Below are 21,124 nucleotides of genomic sequence, written 5' to 3'. Positions count from 1 at the left end.
AGAAACTACTCATTGCAACATATTCGCCTTGCTTAGATCTCCAATATGATTCACGAAAAAAGTGAAAGTCATTTCAATCAAATAACATATACAGTGCCAGACAAGAGCATGGCGATGCTAACCCTAATATCAATGATTTTCACGTTATCAATTGTCTTGAATATATCGCAAGCTAGGTTATTGTTCTAACGGTCGATATTTCGTCAGACCCTTTGAAAAAATTTGCAGAGATCGATATATCGTCTTTGTATATGCCACGATAGTGGATAGCGTTGAAGGCTAGCTTTGATTGGCTGCTCCTCGGCTCAGACTCCGAATTTTCTTTGCTATTCACCTTCGAAAATGTTACGCCCCAAAATATTCTAATAGTTGCCGATATAGGTAAGTGAACACTAAAAAAACTTTTAACCTAAGTGTCAGTAACTGATGGTGGATATTTAACTCTCCACGGCTCAGTAAATAACCACCCCACCTCCGCTTCGCTGAAAAATTTTTATCTTACAGCTGGCTGCGCCCATGCTCACCATGGGAATGAATCATTTAATACATACTAAGCTTTACACCATGATGTACCTAGCGTTCGTGTCTCTGATTGGACGAACGATGTGTTTTCACAGTCGCTAGCTTCCAATCTTTGAAATGCATCGTAAATAAAAATCGTTCAAGCGCACTTTCCATACAATAATCTCTATGTGGACCCCTTGTTCTAATTGGCCACCCGCGCAGTCAAGATGAATAATCTTGCCCTTTGGAGATCGTCTGCTTTGATCCCGTGCAAGAAAAAAAAATTATGTGGGACGGACGTAAACAAGTTCCTTATTTGGAAGGAGTAGAAGGGTCGACATCAGGTTTTGAAATGAAACCTCTTTTAAATTTCAGAGGTGAAAGAAATATTGAAAGCCCGAAAATTAATCTGAAGCTTTATTTACTTTAGTTGAAGCACAAAGCTTCCCTGCGTGTTAGTTTCAAAATTCTGGGAGTTAAATTCCTGTATGATTTTTCGTGATATTGTTTAGCTTAAAGTTTTTAAGACAAAGATTTTATTGTTAAGAAATATCGATTCTTGTGTAGCTATCCAGGGAGGTTTGTGATTCCAAATCATTTGAGTAATTTAATTATAATCATTTTGAAAATATGATTTATTACAGGGTTTATTGTGCTGTCCATTATCACAACAACAACTTGTCATAGTCTGCAAGTATTCATAGGCATAATTTATGATAATGACATCAACAACAATGATTAAATGACATCAGGATTGAGGGCTGTGCAAAAGCCTCATGTTTACCACATTGCACTCTAAACTGTGCAGTCTGAGTTGAAGTCCTGGCTGGGTCATCTCACCATTGAGCAAGACAGTGATCTCTCATATTACCTCTCTCTCCACCCAGTCAGTAAAATCAATAATTATGATGGACGATCATTTCCACAGAGCAGAGGACACTACTGTGTCTTAATACTACCACGAAAGTAATTTATGCTTAGGATCCTTGCCACATGTGCCAGCTTGACGGGTCTATTTGCAAGAACAGAGGCTCAATAATAACAATTTTTTTTTTGTGATTTCTTAACCCTTTTAAACTCCTAAGATCTGATCATGAATTCTCCCCTCTAGCTGCTACACATTTCCTTATAAATTGGTTACACGAATTTGGTGTCCAATCAAGGTAAAAAATTCTAACTGATAAGTTTGAGTATTCTCATTTCCTGTTTGCTGGATCATGTATGGATATTATAGGGAGAGGTTACAGGTTAATCACTTGTGGGAGGTAAAGGGTTAACTGTTGATTGAAGAGAAAACCAACCACAGTATGAGAGACCAAAAGCCTAAAAAACCAGAGGAATGAAATGAAAACAAAGTACATGTACTGAGCTCAATATAACAATTAATTTCTCTTGTCATTGTCTTTCCAAAAAAATTAATATTTTGAAAGTATGATTTTCAGCTGGGTAACTTGGGAAGCTGCATGTACAGTTTTGTATAGAATACAACCACAAAACATAATGTCTCAAAAAATTGAGCAGAGGGCATCAAGCCAAGAGAACAAGATCCTTTTTACATGTGGAGAAGTCTTTTCAGCCTCATGCAGTTGATGGACAGGGCCATACATTTGAGGAGGACTTCACCACCCCTTTCTTCATTCATTAGAGTATTTGATAGCATGGACTCCTGAAAAGATAGCAATACAAATTTTGCTTACTGACTAGAGATGCCCGATTCAAATAATTTTTTTCTATTACCTTAAATTGCTCTTACAGCGCACATACAAACAAACAAGTGACTAGTGACTGGTGCATTTGTGATACAGAATGTACCTTCCCATTGAATTAAAGAAGCTTCAGGCAGACACCTGTGCTAGGACAACAAAGTTCATTACTGAAAACTGTGAAAAGGTCAGCCACTAAGTGACAGAAGATGTAATTTCAAGTACTGGGTATATTTACAATAAATGTATTCATGACCTGTAGGCCATGGAGAAATGTGAGTAGCCTAGCTTAAGTAATCATGTTAATAATCTTAGAGTACATAACTTATGTCCCACCAACCCCAGAATTCCTAGGTAAACACTTAGTCTAGTAAATATTTGGGACAAACTAAGGTCATTAAAACTGTTACTAATCATGTATAAAGCTACTTAAAGAAAGGATGCCAAAAGAAAGTGCAAAAAGGCATACAACAACCCCTAAATGTGATGTGAGGAGTTTAAATCAGGTAACAGTTCCTTGACTTCATGTTTTTAAAGAAATCTGAGAAAATGCTACTGAAACGATGAAGTATTTATAGGTTCAATGAACTCAATTAAATATTTTATTTTAGTTGCTGAAATTCATGGATTACCAGGGACTCAGACTACCTTTCAAGATTTTCCCATGCACTTTCATCCTTTGCTGTCAACAACCTCCACAGAAACAGCTGTATACTGGCTAACACTTTCTGCTATCATATGTCTTATTTTGAGACAAATGGAAGTCTAGCTGACCTGAAAAGACTGAGTGGTGATTTTTGTAATTTATATTGGCACTGTTTTCATGACGATTATCATCTTCAATACACGTGATTAACATAACCTGCATTCTCTATGACCACAAGCAACATAGTAGCTTGTTATCATATGCTAAGAGTAAACACCCTCCTTGTCATGATTACAAGTGCGCTAGCATGACCTCCATAGGAATGGAACTAAAAATGATGGCCAGGAAACTTATATTTAAATGGAATATGGGCAGTGATCCAAAAAACAAGTAAATGACTTTACGTTTGGTTGTCTAATTTTGCCAACATCTACCAACAAGAGAGTCCATGCATTGAGCAAACTAGATCTCTGGCAGGAAAAATTTATTTTCATGAACAGGGAATCATCAATATGCCAACCCATTCAGTAACATGGCTCAAGTGAGCATAGGGTCCAGAGACAGTATACTTCTCTAAAAATTTCCATTTAAATTTCTCAGAAGTGTTGTTTGAAAATATCAAATAAGATGTTACACAGCTGTTTCCACTATGCAGAAATGTAGCATTTGTCATCAATGTAATTTAAAAATTTTTTATGGTAATTGAACTAAGCGGAGTGCACTTGGGTTTCAAATGATACAAGTTATTTCCCAATCAAACAAGCCCACAGCAGAAGTTTGATTTGAAATCGCAAGTATGATTCCAGACCAAAATAGCCCTTTTTACAGTTACCGGCGCCATATTGGATGTGTAGCCGCGCAAACATGATAGCGAGGTTAGTGTTGAGTCGCGTTGCAAGTTCTAGTGAGAGTTTAGTGTATTGTGGTGGTGCTCTGTCCTTTTCATCGAGATATTTCGACAATGAACGATACTTTCCCTACGCAGGATATTCCTCCTTCTTCTTCGAAAAGAAAAGGAAGACACTGTGCCGCTTTTTGGTCGTGCTAATAGCTATTATGACACAACAGGCAATCCAACAGGTCTGCATTTCTTCTCTTTTCCGAATGACGTCCAGCAGCGAATCAGATGGTGCAATCTCCTGAATCGCCAGCATGCAAAGGACGGATTCTTCATCACAAAATCAACTTCTTTGTGCTCAGAACATTTCAAAACAGAAGACATGCGAAAAAACGTGGGCAGGTCGCTGGAAATTGGTGAAAGGTTTATAATGTTTGTACGGTTGTTTTGTTGCTTGGATACCAAAAGAAAATGGAGCTTTGATTTTCGGTATTGTAGTGTTTATGCTGGGATTTTTTTCTCCTTATTAAAAAGGTGACATTTATATTTCTTTGTGCACTGTGGTCTTATACGATATCTGTGAACTGAATGTAAAATTATAAAATTATAATGTAAAATTAAAAAGTAAAATTAAAAATTTAATAAAATCATGAGTTTATTATTTTATATATGGGGAGAACCATCTCGATTAAACTAGTCAGTACCGAAAAAAAACACGGAAAATGCCTGCTTAAAGGGTCCCAGTAGCAACTGTGACAACTCAAGAAGAGTCATTTGAAGTTGAACAGGAATTATTTCACCAAGAAGTTGAAGCAGCTGTGTCAACTGTCAATGCTGCTTCATCTTCACCAGCCCTGCAACAATCAGATGTGCTTAAGCTGCAATGGGAAATAGAGCTACTGCAAGTACAATTAGCTGACTTGAAAGAAAAACTAAGCGAAGTTGAAAATGAGGGGGATATTTACTGGTGTGCCAATTTTCAATTGACAAAATTAAAGATGATGAGTCTGCGGTTCTATTTTATACTGGATTCCCAAACTATGGAGCACTCATAAGCTTCTATAATTTTATTGACCCAGTGCTAGCAAAGATGCAGTACTGGAAAGGAGAGAAATTGTCGAAAGAGAGTCAGCCATACCAAACAGATGATAACAGAAGTAAGCCGGGGCCTTCAAGAGACTGTCATTCTTGGATGAATTTTTGCTCATACCTATGAGACTAAAGGCTGGGTTATTTGTACAAGATCTTGCTGATAGATTTGGGATCAGCAAGAGCCTGGTGTCCAGAATCTGCATTACATGGATTAATCTTAACTATGTGGAACTGAAAGAACCTTTTCCATTTCCAGCACAAGAACTTGTTCACAAAAATATGCTGCAAGAGTTTGCTCAATATGCAACAACTAGGATTATTTTAGACTGTACAGAACTGTTTATTTTTTCTCCTGTGAATAATAATGTTAATTATTGTCAATAGGCTCTTCGAAATGTTATGTTTGAAGAATAGAATTTTGAAGCTCCTTCCCATAAAGACATAGTTTAACTCGCGTTTTATTGTCATGCTAATCACTTCCCTTATTTACACAATGTACAATGGTACCTTATCTTGATTTTACAAGCCCAACATCATCTTTTTTTCCCTGAGTACTAACAACATTAATATTAATATTTCTTAATGTAAGGAAAGATTACACCTAAATCAATTTGAGCATTAAATTTGAGCTGGTGAAGGTGAAGCAGCATTGACAGTTGACACAGGTGCTTTAACTTCTTGGTGAAATAATTCCTGTTCAACTTCAAATGACTCTCCTTCAGTTGTCACAGTTGCTACCGGGACCCTTTTAGCAGGCACTTTCCATAGTTTTTTCGGTACTGACCAGTTAAATCGAGATGGTTCTGCCCATATATATAATAATTAAACTCATCATTTTATAAATTTATAATTTTACATTTTAATTGTACATTACAATTTTATAATTTTACATTCAGTTCACAGATATCGTATAAGACCACAGTTCAAAAAGAAATATAAATATCACCTTTTTAATAAGGAGAAAAAAATCCGCCCCCCCCCCAAAAAAAAAAAAAAAAAAAAATCCCAACATAAACACTTCAATACCGAAAATCAAAGCAGGCATTTTCTTTCGGTATCCAAGCAACAAAACAACCGTACAAACATTATAAATCTTTACCAATTTCCAGCGACCTGCCCGCGTTTTTTCGCATGTCTTCTTTTTTTAAATGTTCTGAGCACAAAAAAAATTGATTTTGTGATGAAGAATCCGTCCTTTCCATGCTGGCGATTCAGGAGATTGCACCATCTGATTCACTGCTGGAAGTCATTCGGAAACTAGAAGAAATGCAGACCTGTTGGATTGCCTGCTGTGTCAAAATAGCTATTAGCACAACCAAAAAGCGGCACAGTGTCTTCCTCTTCCTTTCGAAGAAGAAGGAGGAATATCCTGCGTAGGGAAAGTATCGTTCATTGTCGAAATATCTCAATGAAAAGGACAGAGCACCACAACATTTCACTAAACTCTCACTAGAACTTGCAACGCGACTCAACACTAACCTCGCTATCATGTTTGCGCGGTTACACATTCAATATGGCGCCGGGAACTGTAAAAAGGACTATTGCATAACATGAGGTTCAGTAATATTTAATATTCATTGTGAAAGTGCAAAATTCAGTCCTTCAAATACAGGATGTTTTAGTCAGTACAATTATTTTATGATTCAGTGCTGAGCTGGTTTGTAAAAAGGTGTAAAAGTTGTCTTTTACTTCCCTTTACATGTCAAGTAATTTGATTCATTACTTTGAACAAGCCTTGAAATTTGGATTGGTTTTTGTGTTTTAATTTAAGGTTTGTCATTTGCTTGGAAAAAGATGTGATTTAGAATAACAAATGGTGTAATTTGTGGATAAATTACACCAAAGAGAGCCAATCAGATTCAAAGATTGTCCATGGTTTAATAAATGGTTTTAAACATCCATACGTTTTATAATATAATGTGCTCCATTGCACAATTACTTTAATTTACCTTATAAACAATAAATCCAATCATGTTGCTTAAAACTGCAGTTTCAGCCAATGGAATAGAATATAAACAAAAGATGAGATTGACAGATTAACTTGATATTAAATTCTTAGTGCTTTCCAACCTCACATCAATGTTCTTGGTTATTCTCCTTACTGTTTTCCAGCTGTTTCCTAAGGAGCTGACAAGGAGAATTTGTTTAACAATCAACAGCTTCTTCAGTTGGTGATCATTTCTGTTATTCTCATGACCTTACTATGTGATTCAGGGCTGATATTGTAAGGAGAAATTAGATGCTGGTCACTGCAGTGTCATTGGGTTAAAGAAAATTTTTTGGTTACAACTGTGAAATTCTTTAGCCATGCTATCTAGGGAAAATTGGTTCATTTTGAATCTTTTAAAGACCATTTAATGTTACACAGTGATAAACTGCTGTTGTGTTTTATAATATAATTGAGATACCGTACCGGCCGCCCTTCTTGCTGTGTTTAGATGTAACGTCACGCATTTGGAGTTTCCCGGCACAATTAGCAAACATTTCAAACTCAAAGCTTTCACATTACTTACTCACATGGCAGTCTCAATTACCACAACCAAATATTGAAAAGGAAGAAAATAACAGCCAAATTTGATTTGGAGTGAAATTTGATTGTGAACTAGACGACCTCGTCGAGAGCTCAGACAACGATAACAAAGGGGATTTTCGCATTATATTACTGGAATAAATCCTCTGCAAGACATTCGTTACATCAAAATGTTTACAAAAACTGCATGTCTCAAATCAAACTTCGCCCAGCCGATCGGTTGCTATAAAATTATTCGAATGTAGTTTTCTCTGAGACGTTCTTAGCGTATACAGTGAAACTACTTACACATTGGCAATTGCATTCGATTTTTTCCCAATACAGAAAAGGAGAGAAAAAGTTAACTAACCAGCAAAACTTTACAAAGCACGATGAGCGACAATTTCAACTTGTCAACCAAGCTTTCTCAGGCAGGCCATTACTCGAACCAGGTTCACGCCACTTTCAAAAGCGATCAACCATACTGACATTCATTTTCAGCCAAAATAAACTCCTTTTCCTAAAGTTCTTTCCTTAAGGATTCGTTCGGTATTTTTCTTTCAAATTTCAAAGCTGAAATAATTTCATTTACACGGCTTTTGCCGGTTACCACAAATTTCAACTTGACTTTGATTTTCATAACGCGAATTTTGATTGGTTTGTGTGTCGTCAGTTGCGCGGTTGTCCAGCGCATGTATTAAGAAAATTTGTATCAATCAAGCCAGAAAATAACATTTTCCTTCATTACTCATGTTATTCGACAGAAAGTTTTTTTTTATGAATTAAACAGGTAACTTTTCTGTATTTGCTTAGCCTCATCTAAACACTCGGGAGGCTGGGGGAATTCTTAAAACTTATGCAAACCCACGGCTGCGCCTTGAGTTTGAATCACTTTAATGAATTCTTCCAACCCCACTAGCATTTAGATGAGGGTGCGCAAACATGGTAAACTTTTTGTGTTGCGAGGCACTTTTTAACCATGCAGTGTCGATCATACGTCGAAAAGTATTTGACGAGATGAATTTGTTGCCATTATCACGAAAGTAATCTTTCAATAATTTGCAAGATGTCTTCGTGAATTATCTTTTTCATCTCTAGGATAATCAGCTAATTGATTCGGACTTTATTGCTGGCCATAATACAAATCACGCGAGATTGCTTCAACCGCCGCTAAACTAAAATGGCGTCCGGCGAGACATTCTCAGCTACAAGAGAAATTTCTCCTCGTTTCAACGACCTTCTTCGAGAAGTCTCCGATCTCCTGAGCCCCGAAGAACTAAGACATGCTGTTTCGTCCATAAAAGCTAATTTTAGGGGCAAGTTTGAGAACCAAAGGGATCAGGATTTGTACTCGTGCCTCCGACTATTCGCTAATCAGGGTTTAGTATCCGAAGACAATCTGACCTTGTTGGAGGGGTTTCTAAGCCCGAAAATGTCCAAGAAAGTGTCATTAGAGGAAAAGATTCAACAATTTAAAGAAATTCGTCAACAGGAGGTCAGTCTTGGAGAGAGAGAACCGAGTTTGACCGGCAGAGAACATGACCTAGAGAAAGTTATGGCAATGTTGGTGACAGGAAGTTCGCGTGTCGTCAATTTGTGCGGAATTGGTGGAGTAGGCAAGACAAAATTGGCAATGGAAACTCTTTCGAAGTGGCCAGGGAGAAAATTCAAGGCCGATTTAAGAGAAGTAACTGAGATGAAAGACGTTCATTTTCACGTTCTGAACGCTTTAGTTCTGGAATCGGACAAATCGATCATTAGCCTCGAAGCAAATCCAGTCATTGAATTAATACAGCAATTGATGCGATCAAAGCCCCAGTGTGACATGTTGCTACTCCTTGACAACATCGATAACTTTGTAGGAGGAGACGATGAAGCTTCCACCTCCAATAATGCCAATTTTGTGTCGTTTCTGCAGCGACTTCTGGGCCCAAAGGATTATCCAGTGAAATCGAAATTGAAGATTTTGTTGACATCGAGATCCACCTTTCATCACGTAAAGTTGGACAACGTTTACAATTACGAAGTCAAGGCTTTAGAAAGGGTCTCGTCAAGTGCTTTATTCCAAACTCAGGGGATTGGTAAAGTTCGAGAATGGCAACTGGAGGAACTGCTGCAGATGTGCCAAGGGAATCCCCTCATCATTAAGGGAATGGCAGCAATCTTGAGGCAACAAATAGCCGATGACACCAAGATTCTGGAAACAATTGAGCAGCAACAAGGGGCCGAACCCCCAGAGGCCGAAGTACCACCAACAGAGAAGGAGAGTCGAGAGAGAGAAGTGTTTGTCTCCAACAAGGAAGGCATTGATAAAGAGCAGGAAAAATGTTTGAGAAAAATGTTTTTCTTCTTGCCGAGTCAACAATTAAAAGATTGTGCTATTTCATTGTCAATTTTCTGTCGCTCTTTCTCTGTCGAAGCAGCTGCCAAAATACTTGAAGTGGACATTTCAGAGGCTGTTATACAACTGGAGGGTCTAAGAAATAGTCAATTGCTAGCGGTGGACCCTGACGCGGAAGAACTCACCTACGACATCCATCCGTTAGTGCGAACATTTCTGAGAAGCATCGGTAGCAACCAAAAAATGTTCCTCAAAGTTTACGAGCAGGCAAAAGGCAGGTTTTATGAACATTTCATGTCCAAAATGACAGAGATTTCTGGGCTTTTGGACAAAGACTGCATCAAGGCCTTGGAAAGATGCGATCTTGACAAACCAAATTTTAAACTTGCTTTGGACATTTCCTTCAAGTCGGATTATCTTCATATTCCAAACGAGGAGAAGAAACAGAAATACGAGAGTTTGTTGAAGGTATGACGAGGCTTTTAATTTTGTGTAACTTTTATTCATCGTGATTAGTCACCATCAGTTATTTTAAACCGTCTTCCAGCAAAGCCTTCATATTCCAAACGAGGAGAAGAAACAGAAATACGAGAGTTTGTTGAAGGTATGACGAGGCTTTTAATTTTGTGTAACTTTTATTCATCGTGATTAGTCACCATCAGATATTTTAAACCGTCTTCCAGCAAAGCCTTTTATTGAAAACCCAGGTTTCCAGACTGTGTTGGACTAGAACTCCTGCAATCTCCTACAGCATTTGTAATGATTGTTTTTCTTTCCAAGAAAATCTTAACTCTAGAATGTTGTTTTCCCCCACAGTTTCACAATTTTTTTGATGGCGCATTTCATGAACTTAATTATCCGAACTCCTCTCTAAGAAAAGTAGGCAAGCATTGAATTACAACTAGTTAACTTATTTCGTTTTTGTACAAGTTTTACCATTAACTACATCTTAACCTAAACGTACATATATGCTAACGTTTTACATAATGGATGTACAAAAAAATACAACAATGATTAAGTTTGACAAGACAATAAGGAGAATAAAACTGACGAACAAAACAAAACAAATGGAAAACATGTTGACTTATGAATAACTGTTCGACTTTGATGGAACCAATTTGACACTCACCTGCATTTTCTTTCTTTCATGATAATTTAGAAAGCCAGGCAGAGTGAAAGTTTATTAGAAGCTGTGCAAAGTTTCTCCTCGATTCATTCTACAGGTATTTAGCGTTTTAATCATAAACCTGGCAGTAGTTTATCTATCGGGGATTGTCTTTCAATGTAGAAGCAGTCGTTATTGATAACTGTCCCTATTCACATGTTTGATGTCTGCATTATCTAATACTCTGCTCATCTCTCTCTTATTCCTCTGTGAAAACTAAGAGGATTGCTCAGAATAAACTTCCAATTCATCTTGTATTGACTCAGGGAAGAAAACTTTTGTCGATAATCGTACTCTAAAATTATGTTTCAAAACTTAGGAGAGAACCCTTTTGCGGAGTTCGGCTGACGACATAAATGATATTAAGTTAGAATTATTTCAAGATTAAGGGAATGTATGAAACTATCATTCTCAAATGATATCTTCCTCTCAGGTTTTATTATCATTATTACTTTCTTGTCTTTGCATACAATGTGAAGGGAATTTTAATATCATTTAATTTTGTATCCAGCTGAACAATTTTCTAGTGATGATAATGCTGATGATGATCTCAACAACGACGATGACTATGAGGATGATTTTGCTGCCGACAGTGAGGGTGAAAATACCAGTTTTAGTGAAGATGGAAGAGAAGAGTTTCCTGAGGTTACTACTGACCAGTCACGGAAAGTTTCTCTTCAAGAGCAAGGGGTGGAAGAGCATGAGAGGGAGGAGGAACTAGATCCAGACACAATTAAGATACACGAGTGAGTAGAACTTAGCCTAACTGATGCTTTACACTTTAAAAAACGTTACATTATAAGCAAAGTTGGCTCAGCTCTAAGCGATTGCCTAATAATTGTTGACATTGTGATTTAGATATTTTTCTGAGCTCTATTCTTTATCATCATCGGTGTCGCGGTATGAGTGGTTTTATTTTCCCTAAGCCCTGGCCTGGTCATCGCCTGTAAACTTCAGTAAGCCATCAATGATCTCTCCGCCTGGTGCACAAGATGAATTGACTCATTGTTTAATTTTTATGTGCAACTTAAAGGTCATATTCTTTTTAGAGGAACAGTCACTCCCGAAGGCGTCCACTGGAATCTTCTGCAAGATGGTGTGCGTCTGGCATTCCCTTGTAATGCTGTATCTGAGCCCACCCTTTTAGTCGTCCATAGATGGAAACCTGCGATCCGATCGTCACCACTACAAGAACACGACATAGTTGTCAGTGACGTGATTGAATTTTCGAAAGGGGGTCAGGAAACTTTCGAATTTAAAGCGGACGTGAACTTGACCCTCACTTACAATGCTCCTGATCTGCTTGGTTACGAATTGGTGGTGTTCAAGCTTCTAAACAACGACAGTATTGAATGGGAAGAGATTGCTGTTATAGACAACTTCCATGTTAATTCAGGTTAGGAGAAGGCTTTTTTATTATTGATCTTGGTAGATACGCGACGAAGGCACACTGGACGATGGGCGAGTTTTTTTCTCTGATTTATTTACTTTTTTACTGTAAAGCATTCTCCTGGGTTTCTGAACTAGTTAACACGTGCATAGAATTATCGAGGGATGGATTAAGAAGCTTAAAACGAACGTCTTAGATAGAGCAGGACCTCAATATAAAACATAGTTGGCTGAGGAAGGGTATCTCTCTTTTCCTTTCGGTTTCTTGGAATGTCAACTGTCAATCATTTTTAATGGAATCTATCATCTCATGCAAAAGCAATTTACCAAGCATGTTCAGAGTTAATACTTTGAAGCTAATGTCACTTTGTAAAGTTTCATTCATCCAAACAAAAACAATAATATCTGTTAGATTTTATGCCGCCAATACCTTGTATTGCGTTGTGAAGTAACAAGTATGACATATTTCCTTTTCTCTGCTATACTCGCAACAGATGTAGAAGAAGGAAATTTGTCGGCTGAAGACACTCCTTGTGTGCCTTCTCCAATTGTTCAAGTCGAGATAAGAGTGTGCTCTACATACGCAGTGGTCTGTCGTCTCAAGACTTCGCCCGTTTACACTGTAACATCTTACGGTGGTACCTTCAGATTCCCTGACTATCCAAATGTAACTCTTACCATTCCGAAGGGAGCGGTCACATCAAAAGCTAGGATTCGCCTACAGATGAAGGTAAGCACTTTTCTGGACACTTTGATGTAAGCTTTTACACCGGAGGGAAGAAATTAGTGAATTTTCAGTCAAAATAAAATACGTTGAGTGAATAGAATTCAAAAGGGAGGACGTGCCATCCACTCGTCCAGACAATCACTTGGCTCAGCAGGTAAAAATTGCAATATTGAGGTATGGTCACCCTTTCTTTAATTCCCAGCTGAAATGGATGGAAGGGCCCGGAATTAGTCAATATCACACAATGAACGACTGGTCCTTCTGAGGAAAGTTCATTTTGTTTTTTGGTGATTTTAATGTCTCCCAAGGAAGCTCCGATTAGAGGGAAACAAAATGAACTTTCTCTCGGTGGGACCAATCGATCATCAGTGATTTTTTATGTCGCTCAACTCGGACTTAATAGGACGCAATGCGAAAACTAATGGAAAAAGTATTGATAAATAATTATTACATGCAAGCGCTTAAGAGTGCAGAACGCTAAAAAGCAAAATATGTCACGCCACCTTCAATAACGTTCCGATCGCGTGCAAGGGCGGACGCGGGTAACAGTGCATTCTTACCTTCCGACGGCACTATTTCACGCTCAAATACTTTTGACAGAATACAGTTTCATTTTTGAATGTCTTGTGACCCCGGAGTAACCAATGAGAGTATGGGCTGTTGGGGAAAACATTCCAGTTAAGTAGAAAGTTTCAGATTTTCACTGTTATCTAACCTCAAGGTTCACGAAGTTCAAAGTGAAGATAGTCTACTCGAACCTACGTTGAGAATCATCTGCTCCGAAGCCATCGAGTTCTCAAAACCAGGTACCATACAGCTACCAGTCTCTTTGAGAGAACACTATGAAGACATTCCTGCTGCATCAGAATGCCGGGTTGGAATAATGTTCCTAAAGTCTGACGACGAGAGAGAAGAATGGATTGAGACTGCTTCCGATTTGATGAAACCGATACCTTTTGACGGGAGGATAGTTAAATGTCAAGTTGAGCGCTTGAACTCTGGGTATGGAAATCAGTTTTTAATTATGAACGTTAAGTTGTAAAATTTTTTCTATTTCAGACCTACACTGACTCTTGAAAGCCCCCTAGAGGGTGGGGTGGGGAGTGATCACTAAAGAATATGTATATCAATATGTCAGATTCTCGGATCACTTCTTACAGAAAATACCGCACGTCCTGCACGAAGCGAAAAAGTTCGACAAACGTATGCTGTTGTTCCGACAAACAAGATATATTTCGTTTGTTGAACTTTGTCGCCAGGGCACCATTGCCACGAAATCCTTCGAATGCGAGCGCAGATTTTCTTCCTTTTACAACTTACCAGACCGGAACTTGTCAATACAATATACCGGTCACTTTGCAAGGTACGATAAATACTGTAAGTAACCTTTTTTTTAAAACCTCATGCGTCAGATTGCTTCACTGCAAATGAAAACAATACAAAGGCGTGTGGGCTGGAATGAATCACATGATAGACAAAAGAGTGGAAATTTAATTTCCATTACGTCAATGAAAAGTTCCAGTTCTGGTTTTATTAGCGATTGTTTCTCAACCGAAGAGTAACAGATAACCATTTTACCATAGGAGAAATGTCAGGAATTATTTGTCGGTATTTGTAGTGGGTTGCCCATTTTGCAACAAAGGTGCATTCACACTTCCCTTACTGCATCTGATTGGCTTCAGAGCTTCAGGTGGCTTGTACTAAACCGGAAAAGACAGCTGCTGACGATATAAAACTTTTCACATAACTTATTTTTTCTTGTAAGTGACCTCAACACCACTCTTTATCTTTGCGGTTTGAATTTAGTAGAGGTCTCGTGACATCCGCTTAATGTGTCAACAGATTAGCCGGGCCAACTGTCACTAATGAACAAAATTGGTTAACATCCCTTTTCAAGGCTGCCGAACTCAAAGGTCTCGGTTCTGCTTTTGTTTGTGTGTGTGTTTTGTCAGTATGGTACAGGTATGTTTTTCGTTTGTCTTGTTTGTTTGTTTGTTTTTGTTACATTTTGATTCCTTTGTTTCAGGTATACTTGTTTTCGAATGAGTTTAAAAAGAGAATCCATAGATGGGGACACAACCAGAGGGAGTTTTTCTGGAAGCCTTGCCATAGATGGTGACGACCATCTAGGTGCTTTGCAAGTTCCCTTATCCCCACTGAAAGCAGGAATAGAGGTAAAGGTAACCTATGAAGCATGAAACCTTTTCGTACCTATTTCATTCCTGTCACAGATTATTATGTCTGTTCTTGACTTGTTTTTCTTTTAACGTCTACTTGCGATTATATTTCAGGGTCGTTCTGAATGTGGCTCAAGTATTACCTTCCAAGGGGTACCTAAGAAAGAAGTTCCTCTTTTTGTCTCGAACAGCTTGAAAGTCACCCTTTTAGTTGATGAGTGGACCTCATGCGCTGGAGGTTTGTCAACGTTCAGCAGAAAACTGGCAATTTACTTGGCAAAACAACCTGGATTAGAAATCACTTTATGGGTCCCAGAGAAAACTCTTAGTGCTGAGCATATAGAGGACGCCCGGAGTTACAACATTGCCGTGTCTGAAGCAAAGAAACGACCGGGTTATGATCGTCTGGATTGGCTGAGCTTTCCACCAGCAGACCTTCACTCGGATGTTGTCATTGGAAATGGTCAAATACTTGGTCGTCAAGCTCAATTTTTCACAGATCGTCCACGCAGCTCTTCGTGGATTCAAGTCACGCATACGGTTCCAGAACAACTTTGCAACTTCAAAAGTTACCCAGGCGCCGTTTTGAAAGGCGACGAAAAACAAGAAACTGAACTTGAACTCTGCAAATTGGCTGATTTGGTCGTCACAGTTGGACCCAAACTATTTGATGAGTACTATTCGCGCCTTCGCTCTCAAAAAGACAAGGATATTTTTAGGTTCACACCTGGACTTTTTGAGGAATTCGAGGATTTGATTCAGTATCCTAATGAGAGCCCTAACTTCAAAGTATTGTTGTGCGGCCGTGGTGATCCTGAGGACTTTGAGTTAAAAGGCTACCACCTAGCTGCTAAGGCATTTGCATGTGAGGAGTTGAGCAAATCACGTTGTCTCCTCCTGTCTGTCGGAGCCACGGATGGAAATCAAGACGAAGTAGCAGCAAAGCTTCTGAATTGTGGTATTTCTAAAAAGCAGTTGGTCGTGAGGAAATTTGCAAGAAGCAGGGACAAAATGAGGGACTTACTCTGTGAAGTTGATTTGGTCATTATGCCATCGCGGACCGAGGGATTTGGGCTCATAGCTCTTGAAGCTCTATCTGCTGCTCTTCCCATTCTGGTCGGTAGTAATTCAGGGTTTGCTCAATCGATAAGGGACTTGCCATTCGGTGAATCATGTATTGTTGATTCAGATGATCCTGAAATGTGGGCGAAGGCAATTAAATCAGTTCAAGCAAATCATGGAGAATGTCTGAGTAACATTCATGAACTACGCGAATCGTACAGAGAAAAATACGACTGGAAGGAACAGTGCAAGATTCTTACGGAGAAGATGAGGACTATGGTTCACGAATCAAGTTAACCGATACACAGTGAGTACCTTAACTATTGTTTTTTTTGTGTGTGTGTTCTGGCTCCACGAGAAGTGCAGTGTGTTGCTGGTTACTTGCATACTGGAAGCGTAAGTTTGTATGTTCGATAGATGTTAACTACTTGGCCTGTTTTTGGAGCAGCAATGCGCACATTCTTTTGAGCCTCTCGGGTAACTCAGTACTAGGCTAGTTTCCTTAAATAACTCAGTTTGCTAACATGAACATTAACGCTCGAGGAATTTTTTTTGTATTCAATGCGGAGTCACCTTTTTTCGTTTTCTTCTGTTTGTTTGCTCTTCTTGTGTGTGTGCGCATCGTCTTCCTCACACGTGAAAAATGTGATAAGTGCCATCTGACTGGCTTTCGGGTTCTTCGACCGGCTTGTGAATGAAATGTCTTTGTGCACCTTTTCAGTGCCTAAATCTCAGTGAATTTAGGTAGATGATAAGAGTAAATATTGAAAGGTTAGCTAAAGACCGGACATTTTGTTTGCCAACCCTGACGCAGCATGAAGAAATGATTTTAATCACACTCATTGGAGCTGAGTTAATTAACGCAAGCTAAGACTCAGACTAAGACCCTGGCACCATTAAAGTCGGTTTACACCTTTAAATTCGAGATTAGCTTTCATATAAAATATCTTTAACAAGCCAGATCAAACTTGCTCTTACACACAACGAGAAACTGACTGCAGGAACCAATCCTCCCTATTCGTTACGGTAATTTTAAAAGATAAGGAGTGCCTATTTCTGCTCATCGACGTTGTCATGCACACCCCTAAGAATTTCTAGAAATGTCATGTGTTCCTTATCACAAAAAAAAGGAGCTTCGAGCGGATTCAGTTTGTGGTGTATTAGGGCTCGATGTACTACTACTATAGAGTAACGCGTTCACAGGTCAAGTGCTCTACATAACTGCTTTATTAGAAAAACGATAATTTTTTAAAATGTACAATGAGAAATTTGTGGATAATCACGTGACTGCGGTCAAGGGTGTGCTAACCCATAGAATAACGATTATGTAATAGCTAAGGCATTTATCCAAGAGGAACAAACACTACAAGATTATTTAGTTTAATCTGGACGGCATTACTTTTAATCTAACATTTTTGCTTTGCTTTGATTTCCCAGTGTAAATTGCAACGCTGGACTTTGAAAGATCTCTTCCCCTGAAGTGGCCGTTAGCGGAATAGTTTCGTTTAAGCCTCGTTTCTCCAGCGCGATGGAAATTTAAAAAAAAATTGTTGAATGACTGATTATTTAAGATCAACCAGATGGGAGGATTTATAGAATCACCGTTCCAATGTAAAGACAAATGATAGAGGTCAAACAAAAGAAGGAAAACTGTCCAATTTGTTATGTCCGCCATGTTGGATTTTTAACGCTATGTGTATCTATATTTTGTTTCATTGAGAACTGGAAATGTCCTTCTCATGGTCAGTACAATGTCCGCATATTCGCTTATTTCTTATTTTCTTCCCTCTGATATCGAAACAGATGCATGAACTTGTCTTGGGCATATTTTTTCCATATTTGAAGTGTTTGTGCGAGTCATTCGAGCCATCTTGGTCTGAGCGGTGTGAGGCGTAGCAATGAGGGATAAAAGTGGAAAGGAGACAACCTGTCTCTGTTAGCAGCTAAGTGAGACAGGGAAGGGCCGTTGACCCAGTTTTTAAGCACGATGGATTCTGGATTAAAATGCTAAGATACTTCGCGCGATCGCGTCATTAATATCTCGGTCAGGTAGAGGAACAATACTCTTAAGTTTCTATATGCAAAGTGATCCTCGCAAATGAGTGTTTTGTGCTTGTATCTTTTATCTCTCAGCGACGTTGAGTTTCCACCCTCAATCGGTTAAACGTGTGAGAGTCGTGAAGAGAGAAAAACCTACTCCTGGGGTGGGGCGTAAAAGGAAACTTTCCACTTAAAAGCAAATGTTACCAAACATCAAACATTTTTAAAATTTCGTGGTAACAGCTCAAAAATCAATTTGGCCCATAATCTCATGTTACGTAGACCATAGTGAAAAACAAAACACAGCATAGTTAATTTTGGTATATATCGATTGGTTTTCGAGAAAATCGATAGTCACTGAATTTTGTGAAAACGCCGCTTTTTTCAATGCGAAATTTAGAACGATTTACGACGCCTCGTATTAAAAAATAAAACACTCTAGGGCAATTAGATCAACCATATATTGTAGAGCGATGTCAAAACATACGGTAAAAACAATTTTTAGCAATTTTCGACGATTTACTTTTATAATCTAATTTAATTTGATCGAGTATTTCTATCGAGAAAACTTATCTATAAGTAACCTATAATTCAAGTTTGTGGTATTGCTTATAATTCGTTGGAAACCAAGCGTTTAAAATTCAAAGAGTTGTTCTTTTCGAGCCACAAAGGAGTTTTTGGGAAAATGATTCAGAGCGAAGGAATCAATTTTTGAAGTTGGATAAATTGCCCTATCGTTTCAACTTGACCCGCGTGTGACATGACACAGCAACTACATTACCCTTCACAGAAGTTAAGCAGAAAACATTGTCTGTACATTAACGAATAGAATCTTACCTTTTTGTCTTCAAATCAATGATGAAAGAAACTGTATTCCTGATGATCTCGTTTGGTTCGTGAACTGATGGTGCAAAATCATTTCCCACGACATAGCGATACGTCTTGTTATGCGTATTCACTCCCTCCATTTTCCTCAAAAACGGTCTTAGCGTGCCTTTGGTTAAAACATTAGTTTTGAACTGAACGACGAAACCAAAGCGGAACCAAGAGACCAAGTCAAAAACATATTTTATCAAGTGGGTGTTGTGAAATATCGCTTCAAGTGTAGTCTACAACTACAGAATTGGAATATGGAACGGCTAGCGGATCTACGCGATTTTTTATAAGAAATCAACGTAGAAGAAAGAAAAGACAAACAGAACCCTGTTTAAAAAACAAATGAAAGCAAAAAGAATGAGAAATGTAGATCGCTGTAAAAAAATCATTACCTGGGGAAACAGAAAAAGTTTCGCGGCGTTGCCCCGGAGAAACCGTGTGAAATGATAAAAACGTCATCGCCATCATTTTTGCTGTGGGTTTAAGTCGATGAATGAACAAGTAAACGCGCACATCGCTGGATGTAAATTGGCGACCTCTGCTTGGATAAAGTTTTCGCTTCTTCAGTATGTAAGCCGTAAGATAAACATCACAACCTTCGGTCGTTACAGGAAAATCCGCCTAAAACTAGGGTTAGCCGTATTGACCTCGCTATCGCTCAGTCAAAGTGGCAAGGCCTCAGTTTAAGATTTTCTCTAACCAAAACAGTGAAGGCGCTCTGATCGGCTGCTTAAACTCCGAATTTTCTTTGCTATGTATTCGCCTCCGAAAATATTGCGCACGAAAAGATTGTAATCATTGTAGGAATAAATGATTTAAAATCATTTCTTTGTGTTTTATATTATGTCACAGTTCTAGTATATAATAACTATTCACCTCAGTGTCGGTGACTAGTGGTGGATATTTGCCTCGCTGATCACGGTGTATTAAATAGCCACCCCAACTCCGCTTTGGTGAATAGTTGTTAATTATCTTACAGCTAGCAGCGCCCATGGGGGGCGGGGGGTTTGAATTATTACATACATACTGAGATTTACACTGTGAAGCGCTATCGTTCGTGTCTCTGATTGGACGAAAGATGTAATTTCTCAACATCTTGGGAATAAAAAAAATCTTTCGAGTGCACATTCCATGGTATAATCCCTATGTGAACCTCGTGTTCTGATCCCGCGCAAGAAAAAAAAAATTGACGTGGAACAGACTTAGAGAAATTCCTTATTTAAAAGGAGTGGAAGGGTCGACATCAAGTTTTGAAACTAAACCCTTTTAAATTGTAGCGGCACAGCGGTGACAAGAATTTTGAAAGAGAGAGAAAGCTCCATTGTCAAAGCTCGTGCTAAGGACCCTCGCCACATGTGCCAGCCTGACTGACACTTGTGGCGGCATGATACCTTAATTATTACACGACTTGGGCAGTCAGAGGGCCAATGACTTAAATCAACCAATCAAAATGCTCCATTGCCGGTCAATATTATCTCAGTATTGGACCGGGCACTGTCCCGAATGGTCCCGAATGATGCCACACTTGTGTCCCTGTGAACTTCAGTCGTATAATAAATCTCTTATTAACCAAGCTTGCTCGGGACCGTACTGGAAGAATATCGGCCCTCGGTCTTTTTTGTACGGACCTCGCTGCGCTCGGTCCGTACTGTCAAGACCTCGGGCCGATATTCTCCCAGTACGGCCCTCGCGCTTGGTTAATAAGATATATATATATATTACTAGCAATTTCTTGACTGTTGATTGAAAAGAAAAGCAACCGCAGCATGAGACACTAAAATTCCGGGGGGGTTAAATGGAAACAAAATACGTGTATTGAGAGCGATATAACGTTGAATTTCTCTGTTAAGTACACTTTTGTATCGAACAACCACACAACTTAATATCTCAAAAAATTGAGCAAGGGTACCAAACCAAGTGAACTAGCTTAATCCTTCGCACAGGGCGAAGTCTTTTCAGTCTAGGTTGGTGGACAAGGGCATACATTTGAGGAGGACCCTCACAATCTTTTCTTCATTTGTCAAAGCATTTGTCAGCAATTAGACTCCTGGAAAG

General features: G+C 38.7%; 1 protein-coding gene and 1 long non-coding RNA gene across 5 annotated transcripts; one reads left to right on the top strand and one right to left on the bottom strand.

Moving 5' to 3' along the window:
* Positions 1-1,121: 1,121 nt before the first annotated feature.
* Positions 1,122-7,950, bottom strand: LOC148738096 (uncharacterized). Of its 2 annotated transcripts, none has more exons than XR_015996917.1 (4): positions 7,663-7,950; positions 6,733-6,910; positions 2,856-2,990; positions 1,122-2,170 (listed from the first exon to the last, which is right to left on the bottom strand). It is a non-coding gene; the product is annotated as an uncharacterized LOC148738096 (long non-coding RNA). The 2 variants fall into 2 exon arrangements; XR_015996918.1 differs by having other exon boundaries at positions 2,856-2,981.
* Positions 7,951-8,237: 287 nt separating this feature from the next.
* On the top strand, positions 8,238-19,893 carry LOC148738095 (uncharacterized). Of its 3 annotated transcripts, none has more exons than XM_088749898.1 (10): positions 8,238-10,101; positions 10,181-10,237; positions 10,793-10,856; positions 11,310-11,544; positions 11,848-12,194; positions 12,682-12,917; positions 13,636-13,916; positions 14,941-15,094; positions 15,206-16,460; positions 17,591-19,893. In XM_088749898.1, the coding sequence occupies exons 1-9, from the start codon at positions 8,473-8,475 to the stop codon at positions 16,448-16,450; spliced, it is 4,248 nt and encodes a 1,415-aa protein (XP_088606024.1). In that variant the 5' UTR covers positions 8,238-8,472; the 3' UTR covers positions 16,451-16,460; positions 17,591-19,893. The 3 variants fall into 3 exon arrangements, with proteins under 3 accessions (XP_088606024.1, XP_088606026.1, XP_088606025.1); XM_088749899.1 differs by having other exon boundaries at positions 8,239-10,101; positions 14,941-15,088; XM_088749900.1 differs by lacking the exon at positions 10,181-10,237.
* The last annotated feature ends 1,231 nt before the right edge of the window (positions 19,894-21,124 follow it).

Source organism: Stylophora pistillata, chromosome 2 (genome assembly GCF_964205215.1).
Source record: "Stylophora pistillata chromosome 2, jaStyPist1.2, whole genome shotgun sequence".
In the NCBI taxonomy this organism is placed as follows: Eukaryota; Metazoa; Cnidaria; class Anthozoa; order Scleractinia; family Pocilloporidae; genus Stylophora; species Stylophora pistillata.
The sequence above is the reverse complement of the archived record's forward strand: the minus strand, read 5'-3'. Positions and strand labels throughout refer to the sequence as shown.